Source organism: Mustelus asterias, unplaced genomic scaffold, assembly GCF_964213995.1.
Source record: "Mustelus asterias unplaced genomic scaffold, sMusAst1.hap1.1 HAP1_SCAFFOLD_2735, whole genome shotgun sequence".
In the NCBI taxonomy this organism is placed as follows: domain Eukaryota; kingdom Metazoa; phylum Chordata; class Chondrichthyes; order Carcharhiniformes; family Triakidae; genus Mustelus; species Mustelus asterias.
This window is the reverse complement of record NW_027592680.1, coordinates 30,310-48,000: the sequence shown is the minus strand read 5'-3', so window position 1 is coordinate 48,000 and position 17,691 is coordinate 30,310. Positions and strand designations below refer to the sequence as shown.

General features: G+C 47.6%; 2 protein-coding genes across 3 annotated transcripts in view; one reads left to right on the top strand and one right to left on the bottom strand.

The window, feature by feature from the left end:
- On the top strand, positions 1 to 3,147 carry LOC144489982 (uncharacterized). 2 transcript variants are annotated; one of them, XM_078207806.1, is made up of 2 exons: positions 1 to 54; positions 1,995 to 3,147. In XM_078207806.1, exon 2 carries the CDS (start codon positions 2,094 to 2,096, stop codon positions 3,045 to 3,047), a length of 954 nt encoding a protein of 317 aa, XP_078063932.1. In that variant the 5' UTR covers positions 1 to 54; positions 1,995 to 2,093; the 3' UTR covers positions 3,048 to 3,147. The 2 variants fall into 2 exon arrangements, with proteins under 2 accessions (XP_078063932.1, XP_078063933.1); XM_078207807.1 differs by lacking the exon at positions 1 to 54 and having other exon boundaries at positions 1,985 to 2,893; positions 2,978 to 3,115.
- A 3,069-nt stretch (positions 3,148 to 6,216) lies between these two features.
- LOC144489981 (uncharacterized) overlaps positions 6,217 to 17,691 on the bottom strand; it is a 35,558-nt gene continuing 24,083 nt past the window's right edge. The window contains exons 6-8 of the mRNA XM_078207805.1: positions 12,516 to 13,415; positions 10,458 to 10,577; positions 6,217 to 7,826 (exon numbers count right to left, since the gene is read on the bottom strand). Of these exons, the coding sequence (XP_078063931.1) occupies positions 6,265 to 7,826; positions 10,458 to 10,577; positions 12,516 to 13,415 (2,582 nt within the window). The 3' untranslated portion in view covers positions 6,217 to 6,264. The remainder of the gene's footprint in view (positions 7,827 to 10,457; positions 10,578 to 12,515; positions 13,416 to 17,691) is intronic.

The window sequence follows — 17,691 nt, the reverse complement described above, 5'->3', positions numbered from 1 at the left end:
CAGTGTGATTAATGGCGGTGGAGACAATCTTTCTCGGATCCACAATCAGTAAAGGTGGGAATGGCGGGGCGGAGGACGCGATAGACCAGGCGGGGGTTTGGAGAGGCGTCGTAAACATGTTACGTAAACTGCTATCTCTTAAAAAGAATCTAGCGATATCAGAGGATGGTCCCAGCCCTCAGCGCAGAGCAGGGCCTCAGCATTCTCCCAGTTACAGACCCGGGTTCATCAGGGCCATCGTCATCGGGGCACGAGCAACACGGCGCGTGCGCAGTCGCCGTCTTCAGTCGGCGCACTAGCAACTCGGCGCATGCGCGGTCGCCATCTTTGTTTGGGGCAATGTTTTGGAATTACCACTGACAGAATGTGAATAACTTGACCATCAAACTGCTTCACCCTTTCACTTCCAATTTCTTACTGATGAGAACAACGATATCAGGGCAGTTGCAATCATTTATATAACATAATAAAACAGCCCCAGACATTTTCTCACAAATATTATACAGTGACATTTGATACTGAGCTATATTAGGACAGGTGACCAAAGGTTTGGTCAAAGAGGTGGGTTTTAAAGAAAGCACAGGTGATGGACAGGCAGAGAGATTTAAAGAAGAGATTGCAGAGCTTGTGGCCTGTGCAACTGAAAGGATGATTTGTAATGGTATAATGATTAAAACTGAGAATGCTCAAGAGGAATTAGATTATCGTTGAGATCTCAGAGGAGTGTGTGGCTGGAGAAGATTACAGACACAGGAATGATTGTAACCATGGAGGAAAACAAAGATGAGAATTTTAAAATTCTGATGCTTCTTAAAAGGAAGCATTTGTAGATCAGCAAGCATAGGGGCGATGGGTGAACATGATTTGGTGTGAGTAAGCACATGGGCAGTTTAGGATAGTTTGGAGGGGGTTGCTTAATGTTGGAGGCCGGTTGGAACTGTATTGGAATTGTTCAGTCGAGAGGTAAGAAAGGAATGGATGATGGATTCTGCAGCGACATGATGGCACAGTGGTTAGCACTGCTGCCTCACAGTGCCAGGGACCCAGGTTCGATTCCCAGCTTGGGTCACTGTCTGTGTGGAGTTTTCACATTCTTCCTGTGTCTGCGTGGGTTTCCTCCGGGTGCTCCAGTTTCCTCCCATACTCCAGAGATGTGTGGATTAGGTTGATTGGCCATGCTAAGTTGCCCCTTAGTGTCAGGGTTTAGCAGGGTAAATACATGGGGCGCTGGGGATAGGGCTGAGGTGGGATTGTTGTCGGTGTGGGCTTTATGGGCCGAATGGCCTCCTTCTGCACCGTAGAGATTCTATGATTAACTGAGGCTAAGGCAGAGTTGGGGGATGTTACTGAGGTGGAAATAGATGATTTTGGTGATGATGTGGATATGTGGTCTAAAACTCTTCTCAAGTAAGACACCATGGTTGTGAACAACTTAGTTCAGCTTCAGATATTTAACATGGAGAGGGCGGAGTCAGTTGTGAGGGTGATGAAGTTTGTAGTGGGGACTGAAGACAGTGACTCCAGTCTTCCCGATATTCAAATGCTGGAAACTTCTGCTCATGCAGTAATTGATGTCAGACAAGTCAAGATGTTGTATGAGTTGGAGGGGAACTAGGAGGTGATGATCTTCACATGCACCTACTACCCTGGTCCAGCTAAATGGTGGAGGTTGAGATATTAGGAGATTCTGTCAGAGTTCTGGTCAGGATGTAGATGTAGAGAAACCCTCTCCTTCACCCTCTGCTTCTTCCACCTCTCTCTCACCCCTTCGATAGGTATTGGTTCATGTGTCAGTCCAGACCAGGTGGCAGGTTTCCTTCCCTGAAGCACATTAGTGAATCAGTTGGGTTTTTATGACGATCCAGCAGCTTTCATGGTCACTTTTTCTTAATGCCGGCCCCACAAATTCATTCAGCTCAATTTCACAACCTGTTTTTGCGTGTTCTCTCTCACTCCCTTTTTTTCTGTTTTAAATCAATTTCATCGTGTCTTAGAAGATTAGGATTTGCAGTTGGGAAACTGAAACCAAATTCCACATCAGGATCTCAGAGTCGCCTAATTTTTTGTGACCGGAATATCATCGGATTTTGAACATGGAAGGAAAAAGCACCGTTCACAGTGGGGAGAAACCATACTCGTGTTCCATTTGTGGACAAGACTTCAACCAGTCATCTGGCCTGTTCAAACATAAATGCAGTCATGATGGGGAGAAGCCGTGGAAATGTGGCATCTGTGGGAAGGGATTCAATTACCCATCCCAGCTGGAAACCCATCGGCGTGGTCACACCGGGGAGAGGCCGTTCACCTGCTCGGACTGCGGGAAAGGATTCACTAAGTTATCCACTCTGCAGAATCACCAGCGCACACACACTGGGCAGAGGCCATTCACCTGCTCTTTGTGTGGGAAGGGATTCACTCAGTCATCCACCCTGATTAAACACAAACTAATTCACACTGGGGAGAGACCATTCACCTGCTCTGTGTGTGGGATGGGATTCACTCAGTCATCCACGCTGCTGACACACCAGCGAGTTCACACCGGGGAGAAGCGATTCACCTGCTCTGAGTGTGGAAAGGGATTCACTCACAAATCCACCCTGCTGACACACCAGCAAGTTCACACGAGGCAGAGACCATTCACCTGCTCCCAGTGTGGGAAGGGATTTGTTAATTCATCCATCCTAATTACACACCAAAGAGGCCACACTGATGAGAGACCGTTTAAGTGTCTGAAGTGTGGGAAATGTTTTAAAACCTCGCAGGAACTGGTGTCCCATCAACAAGTTCACACTGACGAGAAACCATTCAGATGCTCTCACTGTGGGACTGGGTTCAGGCGATCATCTCATCTCACTGTACATCAGCGGGTTCACACCGGGGAGAGACCATTCACCTGCTCCAAGTGTGGGAAGAGATTCACTCAGTCATCCGCATTGCTGAGACACCAGCAAGTTCACACCGGGGAGAGACCATTCACCTGCTCCAAGTGTGGGAAGAGATTCACTCAGTCATCCGCATTGCTGAGACACCAGCAAGTTCATAAATAACTGGAGATTGGATGTTGTTGTCAATCACACTGTGGTCTGCACCTGCTGATGTTAATAAACTTCAGGCCAGTTATAGAGGCGAATATTCTGGACAACATTCAAATACACCGTCTTTGTGTTAATGTATTCGCTGTTGTCTTTTTAAAAAATCTGTGAATGGTTCTCCTTTTGAAGGGCCTCTCTCCCGTCTCCTCCGTCCTCATCTTCAACAACAAGTGTGAGGAGCTCGTGGAGCTTCTTTGTCTCTAAGATTGAGACAATCTGATCAGCTGCCTCCCTCCCTTCCACTGGACCACCAGACAAAACTCTCTCTGAAATTTCCCTTTTTCCAAGTACTGAACTCACATCTTTCTCCAATTCTTCTGCTATCTCCCATCAAACCCTCTCACTGCTCATCTTGTCCATGAGACCTCCCTTCATCTCCCTTTACCCTCTAAACCACTGATAACCCAACTTCCCCACATTATCTAATATTGTCAATGGTTCTCTCTTTTGACACTGTCCCTCTCATCTGTAACTCACCTTCACTGGTAAATCTCCTCTGCACCCCCTCCAATGCAATCACATCCTTCTTATAATGTGGTGACCAGAACTGCACACAGTATTCCAGCAGTGACCTCACCACAGTTCTATGCAACTCCAACATGACTTCCTTGCTTTTGTAATCTATACCTCAATTGATAAAGGCAAGTGTCCTACATGCCTTTTTCACCAGCCTACTAACATACACTTCTGTCCTCAGAGATCTATAGACAATCACACCCAGGTCCCTTTGTTCCACAGAGCTTACTAGTGTCATGCCGTTCATTGAATTTTTCCTTGTCAAATTACTCCTTCCAAAAAGTGGAGCACTCTGAGCAAACCCATGCAGACACAGGGAGAACGTGCAAACTCCACACAGAGAGCTGTGGCACGGTGGTTAGCACTGCTACCTCAGAGTGCCAGGGATCCGGTTCAATTCCGGTCTTGGGTGACTGTGTGGAGTTTGCACGTTCTCTCCGTACCTGCATGGGTTTCCTCCGGGTGCTCAGGTTTCCTCCCACAGTCTGAAAGACATGCTGGTTCGGTGCATTGGCCGTGCTAAATTCTCCTTCAGTACACCCAAACAGGCGTCGAGTGTGGCGACTAGGGGATTTTCATAGTAACTTCATTGCAGTGTTAATGTAAGCTTACTCGTACTACCTGAGCCCAGGATTGAACTCAGGTCCCTGGCGCTGCTGATCACTGTGCCACCCTGCTGCCTGTGTTTTGAAAAATCATGTTAAAATCTGGAACTCAGATGGAACTATAGATTGGTGTTGAGTGGGAAGGTGTGGATCACTGCATTACTCCAGAGTGCCTTGGAATCAGATTTACAGAATGGATTCCTGTAATAGCAACAATCCCATTGCTATATGTTGGTCAGACTGAGGAAAGTATTTAAACTGGACACCACAGGTGTGTTAAAGGATAACGTACTCATGGAATTTATGAACTATCTGAAAGAATATTGAGAGCAAAGAAATGAATCTGGAAAATTGTAGTCACTTCACGTTGTTCCAGGAGAAGTGGGATTAGGTTGTGTAGATGTCAGGTTTTACACAGCACACAGTCAGCCTGTGGTTTCACCCTGGATGAAGAATCTCTGAATTGTACCATTCAAATCACTCAATGGTTTTATCAGGGGCCAGAATGTCTGCTCAGAAAGAGGAAGGTTGGTGTGAAACCAATGAGAAGTAACACACACACTCACAGACACCCTTACACACACACTCACAGACACCCTTACACAGACACCCTCACACACACACAGACTCTCAGATGCCTCAAAATATCTCCTGTTACTTTATTCTTAGTTTTTTTGAAATAAATCCTGAATGAATTATAAAATCACACACAAATACTTGTTGAGCTTCCCCTGAAAGACATCGATACTGTTCATTTCACTCCCTGTGGTCATGATTTCCATATTCTCACCACTCTTTGGGTGGAGAAATTTATCTTGGATTTCCTATTGGGTTTCTTGGCGACTGTCTTGTATTGATGGTCTCCAGTTTTGCCTTTCTCCAAAAGAAGAAACATTATTTCAAAACCTTTTATAATTTTGAAGCCCTCTATTAGGTTACTCCTCAGCCTTAATTTTTCAAGAAAGCGTGAGCGTGTCAATCCTTTCCTGATAGATAACCAAACACACAGTTTAAAAATCATTTATGGGATGTGGACATCGCTGGCTTGGCCAGCATTTATTGCTAACCTCTGATTGACCTTGAGAAGGTGGTGGTGAGCTGCTTTCTACATTTCTGATATCATCATTAAAAATCATCTCTGTACCCTTCTCCAGTGCAGAGATATCTTTTTTATAATACGGTGACCAGAATGGCATGCAGTGGTCGGTAAGATTCTTGATCAGGGAGTCACAGGTTATCCAAAAGTGGTTTGAGCTTATCCATGGTTTTAAATCAGAATATTAAGAAGCAACAATTTAAAAATGATGCATTGTAAACAGGGAAAGAAAAACAGAAGACCCATGGCAGGTGACTAGCTGGGGTCTCAGCACTGATCCTGCATTACCCCAATAATCACTGCCTGCCAGTTGGAAAAAGACCTGTTTAATCTTACTCTATTTCCTGTCTGCCAACAAGTTTTCAATCTCAATACATTCGCCCCAATCCCATGTGCTTCAATTTTTATGAAGAAGTTGCTGTGTTGGTGGACGAGGGGAATCGGGTTCACATTTTCTATCTCAGGGCATAATCAGCAACAACTTGTATTTACACAGAGTGTTGTGGGGCTGGAGGAGGTTACTGAGATACTGAGGAACTTTTTTAAATTAATTTTTACTGGATGTAGGCGTCACTTGCTGGGCCAGCATTTCTTGCCCATCTCTAACTGCCCTCCATTTCAGAGGGCATTTGAGAGTCAACCACATTGCTGTGGGTCTGGAGTCACATGTAGGCCAGACCAAGTAAGGATGGCAGGTTTCCTTCCCGAAAGGACATGACTGAACCAGAGTGGTTTTGACAACGATCAACAATGGTTAAGGTTTGTCATTAGACTTTTAATTCGAGATTTTAATTGAATACAAATTTCACCATTGACTGTGGTGGAATTCGAACCTGGGTCCCCAGAGCCTTACCCTGAGTCCAGTGATAATTCCACTGTGCCACTGCCTCAACTATTGATCCAATTGTTATTGTTTATCTCAGGGCGCAGAAACAACAGAATCCAACTTTGCCGGTCACACATGAAGTCGTCTATGTTTCAGCAGGCTGTAATACTGATTAAATCCCTTCCCACACATGGAGCAGTTGAAAGGTTTTGCCCCAGTGTGAACTCGCTGGTGTCTCTGCAGGCGGGATGGATCAGTGAATCCCTTCCCACACAGGGAGCAGGTGAACGGTTCTGTCCCAGTGTGAACTCGCTGGTGTCTCTGCAGGCTGGATACCTGAGTGTATCCCTTCCCACACACAGAGCAGGTGAACGGTCTCTCCCCGGTGTGAACTCGCTGGTGTCTCTGCAGGCAGGATGAATCAATGAATCCCTTCCCACACACAGAGCAGGTGAACGGCCTGTCCCCTGTGTGAATGTATTGGTGTCTCAGCAGGTCAGACGACTGAGTGAATCTCTTGCCACAAATGGAGCAGGAGAACGGCTTCTCCCCTGTGTGAGTGCGGCAGTGTGTCCGGAGGCTGGATGACTCGGTGAAAGCCTTCCCACACTCGGAGCAGATGAACGCCCTCTCCCCGGTGTGAACAGGCCGATGTCTCAGCAGGTGTTGTGAAGAAGCAAATGCTTTCCCGCACACAGGGCAAGCGTAAGGCCTCTCCCCTGTGTGAACACGCTCGTGCATCACAAGCTGGGATGAACAAGGAAACATCTTCCCACACACGGAGCAGAGGAATGGCCTCTCCCCAGTGTGAACTCGCCGGTGCCTCAGAAGATAGTAAGACCGAGTGAATTCCTTCCCACACACCGAGCAGGTGAACAGCTTCTCCCCAGTGTGAACTTGTTGGTGTGTCAGCTGGTCAGTTGATTGAACTTCTTCCTTTCTACACATTGAGGAGGTGAATGGTTTCCCTCCAGTGTGAATACTCTTGTGTGTCAAAAGGCGTGAAAATCGAGTGAATCTCTTCCCACACAGGGAGCAGAGGAAAGGCCTCTCCCCAGTGTGAACTCGCTTGTGTGTCAGAAGATGAGATGAATGAGCAAATCTCTTCCCACAAACAGAACAGGGGTACGGCTTCTCCCCGGTGTGAGTGCCCTGGTGTCTCAGCAGACTAATCCTTCTTTTGAAGGTCTTCTCACATTTAAAGCATTTAAAATGTCTCTTCTGAGAATGAACCAGTTGGTGAACGGTGCAGTGGGAGGACTGAGTGAATCTCTTCCCACACTGGGAGCAGCTGAATGGCCTGTCCTTGGTGTGAACTTGTTGGTGCTCAGTGAGATGCACTGAGTCACTGAATGACTCTCCACAATGAGTGCAGCTGAACGGTCTCTCGTGTGTGTGAAGGAGCTGGTGCTCTGCAAGGCGGGAGGACTGGCTGAACCTCTTCCCGCAGTGGGAGCAGCTGAACGGTCTCTCGTCAATGTGAAGGAGCTGGTGTTGGGCCTGTCCCTCAGACGTCTCAACGCTGTCCCCAGAGTCAGAGCTTTGAAGAGGCTTCTCATCAATGTGATCGAGTTGGTGAGCCAGCAGGTTGGACGAACACATGAATTTCTTCCCACACACGGAGCAGGTGAATGAACTCTCACTGTTGCGAGCTCGCTGTCGTGTCAGCATGTTTACCAGCTGATCAATCCCTTCCCACACGAGGAGCAGATGAACGGATTCTCACCAGTTTCCAACTGAGATGGTCAATTAAATCCCTTCAGATGCACAAATTTTCAGATCCCGATGAACCGATTGACTCTGTCTGACGTGAGATTCGATCATCCAGACTGCAGATCCTTCTCTTCAATTTCCTGCAAAATAAGTTTACAAAGAATTACATGGATGGCACAGTGGTTAGTACTCCTGCCTCACAGCACCAGGGACCTGGGTTCGATTGTAGCCTTGGTTACCTGTCTGTATGGAGTTTGCACATTCTCCTCGTGTCTGTGTGGGTTTCCTCCGGGTGCTCCGGTTCCCTCCCACTCTCCAAAGATGTTCAGGTTAGGTGGTTGCCCCTTTCTGTCCCAAGATGTGTAGGTTAGGGAGATTAGCGGGGTAAATATGTGGGGTTACGGGAATATGCCTGGGTGGGGTGGTCTGAAAGGCCTCCTTCTGCACTGTAGGGATTCTATGAATACATGAGATACACAAAACACAAACAGGCCAGTCTATTTTTTAAATTCATTTTTAACGGGGTGTGGGTGTCGCCGACTGGGACAGCATTTATTGCCCATCCCCAACTGCCCTCCATTTCACAGGGCATTTGAGAGTCAACCACATTGCTGTGGGTCACATGTAGGCCAGACCAGTTAAGGCCAGCAGATTTCCATCCTTAAAGGACATCAGTGAACCAGATGGGCTTTTACGACAATCAACAATGGTTTCATGGTCAATATCAGACTTTTAATTGAATTTAAATTTCACCATCTGCTGTGGTGGGATTCGAACCTCGGTCCCCAGAACATTATCCTGGGTCTCTGGGTTGCTCGTCCAGCGATAGCTCCACTGTGCCACTGCCTCCGCCGCCACCCCACCCCACCCCTGCCCTGATCTGTACTGGAATTTCTAATCCACACAAATCTCCTCTCATTCTGCTCACCTCAACTCAGCTTTTCAGCTCAACTTTTTAATCCTTTTTCTCTCATGTTCTCATCTGGTTTCCTTTTTAAAGCATCTAAAGTATTTGTCTCAACCACTTCCAGTCGCAGTGAGTTCCATATTCTAACAACTGTCTGAAGAAATAAATATCTCCTGTTGATTTATTTGTCTCTGTTGTCTGTTCATGGTTCCCAGTATTAGAAACACCAACAAGTGGAAACATTCCATTCACATCTACCTACTTATCCCATTCAGAAAGGCTCTATCAGAAGAGACAACATTTTTCTCTTGGTTTGAGCTTGTTGTGTGTAAATCCTCCCTTTCTAACCCCCTGTTTTAGAAAAAGTGTCTAAAATCCATCACGATAGAAAATCGCAATATTGTCTCAGGTACAAGTAATTCAGAAAACTATTATTTATTATGAGGGGAATTGAGTAAAAGCAGGGAAGTTATGTTTCAGTTGCACAGGGCATTGGTTAGACATATCTAGAGCAGTGTGTACATTATTGGTTTCCTTATTTAAGAAAAAATATGAGTGCATATTATTCCTTAACTGCTTTATGAGAAGCAGTTCATAGAAGGTTTAGTAGACTAATACCTGGAATAGGTGGATTGTCTGATGAGGAGCAGTGAGACAGGCTCTGCTTGAGTTTAGCTTCTGCTCGACTTCAAAAGAGTAAGAGGCAACCTCATTTAAACCTTCAAGATTCTGAAAACTCTTGACAGGGTGGATATGGAGAGAAGGGTTAAAGCAAATTACTGCAGATGCTGGAATCTGAAACCAAAAGAGAAAATGCTGGAAAATCTCAGGAGGTCTGGCAGCATCTGTGAGGAGAGAAAAGAGCTGAAGCTTCGAGTCCAGATGACCTTTTGTCAAAGCATAAAAAAGGCATAGAAAGTGGGAGATATTTACACTGTGAGGGAATGAAAGATGGGTCCAAGCCACAGGAACCAGGGGAAAGGATGCTAATGGCAGTCCATAGAGAGAATAGAAAGTGTGAATGGCCAAACAGCAGAGAAGCTGAAGAAGTTGTGATGGATGAAGATGTGGGGCGGGGGGGGGGGGGGTTGGATTGGAGGGAGGACAAATTGAGAAAAAGGGGTAAAGGCGAAGCAAAGGGGGAGAAAAGGTGCTGCCTGACCTGCTGAGACTTTCCAGCATTTTCTGTTTTGGATCTGGAGAGGATGTTTACTCTCAGGGGAGAATCGAGGGAGTCGCTGTTTTAAAAAACAGCATTGCCCATTGAAAACAGAGATGAGATGTTTTTCTCTCAGAGGGTCATGAATCTTTGGATTCACGTTCTTCAAAAGTGGAGGTAGAGCCTGATTTCAATGAGATAAATCTCTTGGGGCGACAGGGATCAGGGTATTGAATTTGATAATCAGCCATGACAATAATGAATGGCGGCGCACGCTCGAAGGGCCGAACGGCCGACTCCCAGATTCTATTTTCTGTGTATGTTTCTATGGAAGAAGTCTCACCAGGTTTACTTGGTAGCAAATACAAAATAAACCTGTTGGACTTTAACCTGGTGTTGTGAGACTTCTTACTGTGTTCACCCCAGTCCAACGCCGGCATCTCCACATCATGTTTCTATGTAAACATGAGGAGCCTGGGGCTGAAGTGTAACCAAAAGCTGTGTAACTGCTTTAGGTAACTATACAGGGTTTTCAACTCTCACCCTGAATATGTACATGGCCCATGGACTCATCGAGGCTGCAAACAGCAGCTGCAGCCTGAGGGTGGGTGAAGCTGTTTAAAAACCTGTTGCTCATTGTGCTATTGAACCGGGAGCTCGGACCTGGAGGGGAAGCAGAAACATGAAGCCCCGCCCACTCGGTGTTGCGTCACCAAGACATCGCGCATGCGCTCTCCTCCCTGCTGAATCAAGATGGCGGCCGTTAACCTGAGTCTCGTCTCGGGAAAAAGACCGGAAGCTGCAAACACAGACCGACGGGCTCATTTACGAGATTTGAGGCCTTGACCAGGTATTCAGAAACCCTCTACGTCCATCCGCCGGTTCCATTGCTCCCTCTACGTTTCCGCATCCTTACCGGCTGCTGATGAGACAGAGGAACTTCTCTCCGATTGCTATCACCCACATTGCGCGTGTTGCAAACGCCGTTGCTTACTACGCATGCTCCAGACTGTAACATTACTGCGCATGCGAACGCCTTCCCGTGCGTTGTATGGGGACACCTCAGCCCCCGCCCCTTCCTATTGGTCCCAAGCGGCCGTCAATCACACCCCGGGGCATTGTGATGTGGAGCATGCGCAGTGACATTGCTGTCCTTGGCGCTTGTTTGTCCCGGAGAAGCGGAGTCAGCGTTAGGCGGTGGCTGGGAGGGTTTGGAAACACTTTGTGGATCCGCAAACCCTTCAGAATCATTGTCAGCTCCCTGGTTTGCAGCTGCGGGGCTTCTCCCTCCCTCCCTCCCGGGAACAGGCCCAGGTTAACGGCCCCATCCTGGCTCAGCCACTGGAGGATGGTTCACATCAGAGGATGGGGGAGGGGGACAATAAATAAGAGGTTACACTTTGGCCTCAAATCAATGAGGATTCTGATCTCTGGGAAGGAAGGAAACCCTGGGAGGTGGGCGGGGAGGATTCACAAACACCCGCTGGAGGCCCCAACACCCCCAATAAGACCCATTGGTTTTATTGTCAGTCTGCAGACAGGAGCTGGAGAACTGAACCCATGATGTGGAGATGCCGGCATTGGACTGGGGTAAACACAGTAAGAAGTTTAACAACACCAGGTTAAAGTCCAACAGGTTTATTTGGTAGAAAAAGCCACACAAGCTTTCGGAGCTGCAAGCCCCTTCTTCAGGTGAGTGGGAATTCTGTTCACAAACAGAGCATATAAAGACACAAACTCAATTTACATGAATAATGGTTGGAATGCAAATACTTACAACTAATCAAGTCTTTAAGAAACAAAACAGCATGAGTGGAGAGAGCATCAAGACAGGCTAAAAAGATGTGTATTGTCTCCAGACAAGACAGCCAGTGAAACTCTGTGGGGGTTACAAATAGTGGGACATGAACCCAATATCCCGGTTGAGGCCGTCCTTGTGTGTGCGGAACTTGGCTATCAGTTTCTGCTCAGCGACTCTGCGCGTCGTGTGTCGCGAAGGCCGCCTTGGAGAACGCTTACCCGAATATCAGAGGCCGAATGCCCGTGACCGCTGAAGCTCTCACGCCCCTCTGTGCAGAATTGTTTTCTCTCCTGGTCACTGAGACCCTGAAGGCCCACGCACCCTCTGCTTCTCTGTTACTGATGGCTGAAGGGACCAATCTGTGAGAGGCAGGTTTTGCCACAAGTGAAGTGGTTCTCAGGTCTGGTTGTGGGTTGTTGTTTTCGGTGTTGGCTCTTGTTGCCGAGCCACTGGAGTGACCTTCCTCCATCCTGTGAATGTACCTGAGCTGGAAAAGTCACCTCCACTTGATGAGAACCCATTATCTTGGGAGACAATGAATTGTAGATTTTGCATCAAAGATCAATTTAGGATTGAAGTAAAAAATTCAGTCTTATTGCAACCAAATTTCTGTTGAGAGAGTTCTTTAATTCAGCTGAAAGATCACAGATAGTGCCTTTAAAAAGGGACATCTCCAGATTATTAAACTTCAGCCAGTTGTAGGGTTGTTAATACCAACAGAAACAAACATAAAATTGTCCAACTATCAATCCTGGATGTAATGAACATTAGCAGAAACAGCAGAATCCAACCCCTCAGTCACATGTGGATTCGCTCATGTGTCACTAGGCTACAGGACCGAGTGAATCCCTTCCCACACACAGAGCAGGTGAATGGTCTCTCCCCAGTGTGAACTCGCTGGTGTACAAAGAGAGCAGATGAAGACCTGAAACTCTTTCCACAGTCAGAGCAGCTGAATGGTTTCTCCTCAGTGTGAATTTGCTGGTGTGCCTTGAGGCTGGATGACACAGTGAATCCCTTCCCACACACCGAGCAGGTGAATGGTCTCTCACCAGTGTGAACTCGCTGGTGTTCAACGAGGGCACATGACTGCTTGAAACTCTTCCCACAGGAGGTGCAGCTGAATGGCCTCTCCCCAGTGTGAACTCGCTGATGACTCACCAGACTGGATGACTGAGTGAATCCCTGTCCACAGACTAAACAGGTGAAAGGCTTCTCCCCAGTGTGAATTCGCTGGTGTTCTTCAAGGCTGTGTGAATACCTGAACCTCTTTCCATAGGACGTGCAGCTGAACGGCTTCTCCTCAGAGTGAATTTGCTGGTGTGTCACCAGGTTGGAGGACTTTGTGAATCCCTTCCCACACATGGAACAGGTGAATGGCCTCTCCCCAGTGTGAACTCGCTGATGTTGACTGAGGTCAGATGAAGATCTGAAACTTTTTCCACAACGAGTGCAGCTGAACAGCCTCTCCTCAGTGTGAATGCGCTGGTGTAACATGAGGCCGGTTGGCTGAGTAAATCCCTTTCCACACATGGAACAGGTGAATGGCCGCTCGCCAGTGTGAGTGCGCCAGTGGTTGTCCAACAGGGATGGGTAATTGAATCCTTTCCCACAATCCTCACATTTCCATGGTTTCTCCAAGGCGCTGGCCCCACTGTGACTGTGTCTATGGTATTCCAGCCGGGATCTAGAACTGAATCCTTTACCACAGTGTGATCATGGCTGATCATCAAATTCAACATCCTGATCCCACTTTAGCCCCAAGAGCTCTATCCAATGACTGGGTAAAATTAGATCCCTCTTTGTTCTCACATTGAAGCGATCGAAGAGTGGATTCATCAAGTGTTTCGATGCAGGCAAAACCTCCCTCTGGTGAGGATGTGGAAACGCGGAGGGAGCGATGGAGCCGGCGGGTGGGTTTCTAAACACTTGCTGAAGGCCTCAAATCCCGAATACGAACCTGCGACTCCCATATTTGCAGGTCCGGGTCTTTTCTCCGGAGACAGACCGAGACTAAAGACCGCCATCTTGGTTCGGCGGGTGGAGAGTGCGCATGCGCCCCTGTCTGTGATGTCGATTATGGTGGGTGGGGTTTCAGCCTCTCTGTTGCTAACCGGGTCCTAGTGCCCAGGAAGTGTGTGAATTTGCAGATGCTGTTTGCCGCCTACAGGAGTCCAGAGGCCATGTATATATTCGCTGTGAGAGGCTGCAGTCCCTGTATCGTTATCTGCAGGGTTCACCGCACTACCAGAAGGACGTGGAGGCTTTGGAGAGAGTGCAGAAAAGGTTTACCAGGAAGTTGCCTGGTATGGAGGGTATTATCTATGAGGAGGGATTGAATAAAGTGGGATTGTTCTCCCTGGAAAGACGGAGGCTGAGGGGCGACCTAATAGAAGTTTATAAAATGATGAGGGGTATGGATAGGGCGAACAGTTGGAAGGTGACAATTACAAGGGGGCACAAGTTCAAGATAATGGGGGAATGGTTCAGTGGAGATGTGTGGGTGAAGTTATTTTTACACAGAGGATGGTGGGGGCCGGAATGCACTGCCAAGAGAAATGGTTGAGGCAGTTACATTAGCCACATTGAAGGCTCATCTTGATAGGCGTATGAACAAATGAGGAAGAGGGGGATATAAGCGGTTGGTTTAGATAGGTAAAAGTGATTAGCGCAGGCTTGGAGGGCCGAAGGGCCTGTTCCTGTGCTGTACTGTGCTTTGAGACTTGTATATGTCATCTTAATTGATATACTTTCCTAAAGCATTTGAACTAACCAAGTTGCATAAGGATCAACGTTGCGTGAAATTGGGACAAACATTACAGGAGACTTACATATGTCATTTAAGGGATACAATTTCCTGAAGCCTTTGAAGTAGCTGGGTTACACAAGGATCAACATTGCATCAGGGAGAATCTTAACATAGGGTTAAAAGCTGCTTAAAATGTTTTCCAAAATCCAAATGCTGCAACTCATTCCAGACACTGACATCCACTTTGTTACACATGAACGAACATTTTCAATGCAATAGTTTCGCATGACAAAGTTGTAAAAATAATTTTTAAAATAATTTATTTCACTTCTGTGCATTACTTATATGTTAAACAACTTTCTGAAACATGTACCAAAAAAAAACAACCCAAAGGATGTCTGCTGCCTCTACGCGCTATAGCTAGATTAAAAAATAAAACTGCAAATAAATAAGGTCAAAAACTCACCTAACAGCGCAAGTGCCGGAGGTCATAGAGGTTTACAGCATGGAAACAGGCCCTTCGGCCCAACTTGTTCATGGCGCCCTTTTTTTTAAACACCTAAGCTAATCCCAATTGCCCGTTTTTGGCCCATATCCCTTTATACCCATCTTACCCATGTAACTGTCTAAATGCTTTTTAAAAGACAAAATTGTACCTGCCTCTACTACTACCTCTGGCAGCTTGTTCCAGACACTCACCACCCTCTGTGTGAAAAAATTGCCCTCTGAACACTTTTGTATCTCTCCCCTCTCACCTATGCCCTCTAGTTTTAGACTCCCCTACCATTGGGAAAAGATATTGACGATCTATTGATGGGTTGATGGGACTTGATGGTTTGAGTTATAAGGAGAGGCTGGATAGACTGGGACTTTTTTCTCTGGAGCGTAGGAGGCTGAGGGGTGATCTTATAGAGGTCTATAAAATAATGAGGGACATAGACAAGGTAGATAGTCAATATCTTTTCCCAAAGGTAGGGGAGTCTAAAACTAGAGGGCATAGGTTTAAGGTGAGAGGGGAGAGATACAAACGTGTCCAGAGGGGCAATTTTTTCATGATGTGGAGATGCCGGCGTTGGACTGGGGTAAACACAGTAAGAAGTTTAACAACACCAGGTTAAAGTCCAACAGGTTTATTTGGCAAGGTTGGGATGGCGACCTCCTCGTGAACCTGCTCCTGGGCCTGGCGAAACGCGCCATTTACCGGTCCAGGCTGCGGGCGATCGAGGAGGCCATCCATCCTGACTGTCTTCCCCTCTACCGCGGCTACGTTCGCGGCCGGGTGTCCCTGGAGAGGGAGCATGCGGTGGCCATGGGCACGGTTGACGCCTTCCGCGCCCGTTGAGCACCGCAGGGGTTGGGGTGCATTATTGACCCTAATAATCACATTTTAATTTGATGTTTTTAAGTTTCCTTTGTACTTTGATTTCTGTTCGGGCTGTTCCCCGTCCTTTTAGGGAGCTGCCCCTTTTACTTTGTCCCGACTTAATCTGAGTTTGTTTATTTGGTTTGACATAAAAAGAGGGCAAAAGCCACACAAGCTTTCGGATCTCCAAGCCCCTTCTTCAGGTGAGTGGGAATTCCCACTCACCTGAACTTTAACCTGGTGTTGTTAAACTTCTCACTGCAATTTTTTCACAGAGCGGGTGATAGGTGTCTGGAACAAGCTGCCAGAGGTAGTAGCAGAGGCGGGTACAATTTTATCTTTTAAAAAGCATTTAGATAGTTACATGGGTAAGATGGGTACAGAGGGATGCGGGCAATTGGGATTAGCTTAGGGGTTTTAAAAAACAGGGCGGCATGGACAAGTTGGGCCGAAGGGTCTGTTTCCATGCTGTAAACCTCTGTGACTCTATGACTATGACTCTTTGACGTTTTGGCGCAATTCCAGCGCAGCGCTTCCGAGCCCGCAGCTTTCAGACCTTCGACCAGAGGTTTAAAATTGGCGCTCTTTCAGCGCACATGCGCATGCGCTGGGACATCCATGACCTCCCACGCGCATGCTCCACACTCCATGTAACGCAGCATTTCGGGGCAGGTCTCCGGGTTCCAGTGCGCAGGCCCGGAGCGCGGACACGAAAGGCCCCACCCATTGCTCCCCCTCCCCCTGCAACTCCTCGAGCCAAGGTTTCCAGGCAACCGACTGACGGCTCCGTCACTGAGCGAGAAACTGGTCCGTTCTCGCCCCTCAAGACCCTGGACTGCGCATGTCGAAGGGAGAGGGGAAACTGCGCATGTGTGGGGGGCGTGACCCCCTGACCTTCATGTTGCGGTGTTAACCAATGGGGCAAGTTGGAGGACCGGAAGGACTCTGGTCCTCCAGCCAATCAGAGTGCGGGCTTTGTGCGGAAGCGCACAGCTGAGTGAGTGTGTTCCAGTGCAGAGTGTGGAAAGAGCTTTAACCAGTTACACAGCCTGAAAATACATCGCAGCATTCACAGCGGGGAGAGACTGTACCCGTGTTCTGTGTGAGATTTAACTGATTGTTTAACCTGCAGAGTCACAAGGTCACCCGCACCATGGAAAAACCGTGCAAATGTGGGGACTGTGGAAAGGGATTCAGATCCCCATCTGAGCTGGAAACTCATCGACGCATTCACACTGGGGAGAAACCGTTTAGCTGCTCTGTGTGTGGGAAGGGATTCACTCGGTTAACCACCCTGCAGATGCACCAGCGAGTTCACACCGGGGAGAGGCCGTTCACCTGCTCTGTGTGTGGGAAGGGATTCACTCGGTTATCCACTCTGCGGACACACCAGCGAGTTCACACTGGAGAGAGGCCATTTGCCTGCTCTCAGTGTGGGAAGGGATTCACTCAATCATCCCACCTGCTGACACACAAAGTCACTCATACCCAGGAGAGACCCTTTAAATGCTCTGACTGTGGGAGTGGCTTCAAAACCTCTCAGAAACTGGTGTCCCACCAGCGCATTCACACTGAGGACAAACCATTCAGCTGCTCTCACTGCACAAAGAGGTTTAGATTGTCAGCCAAACTGCAGAGACACCAGCGAGTTCACACTGGGGAGAGGCCGTTTACCTGTACTGTATGTGGGAAGGGATTCGCTCATTTATCCACCCTGCTGACACACAAAGTCACTCACACCAATGAGAGACGCTTTAAGTGCTCCGACTGCGGGAATGGATTTAAAAGATCTCAGGATCTGATGATCCACCAGCGCTTTCACACTGAGGAGAGACCGTTCAGCTGCTCTCTCTGCTCAAAGAGG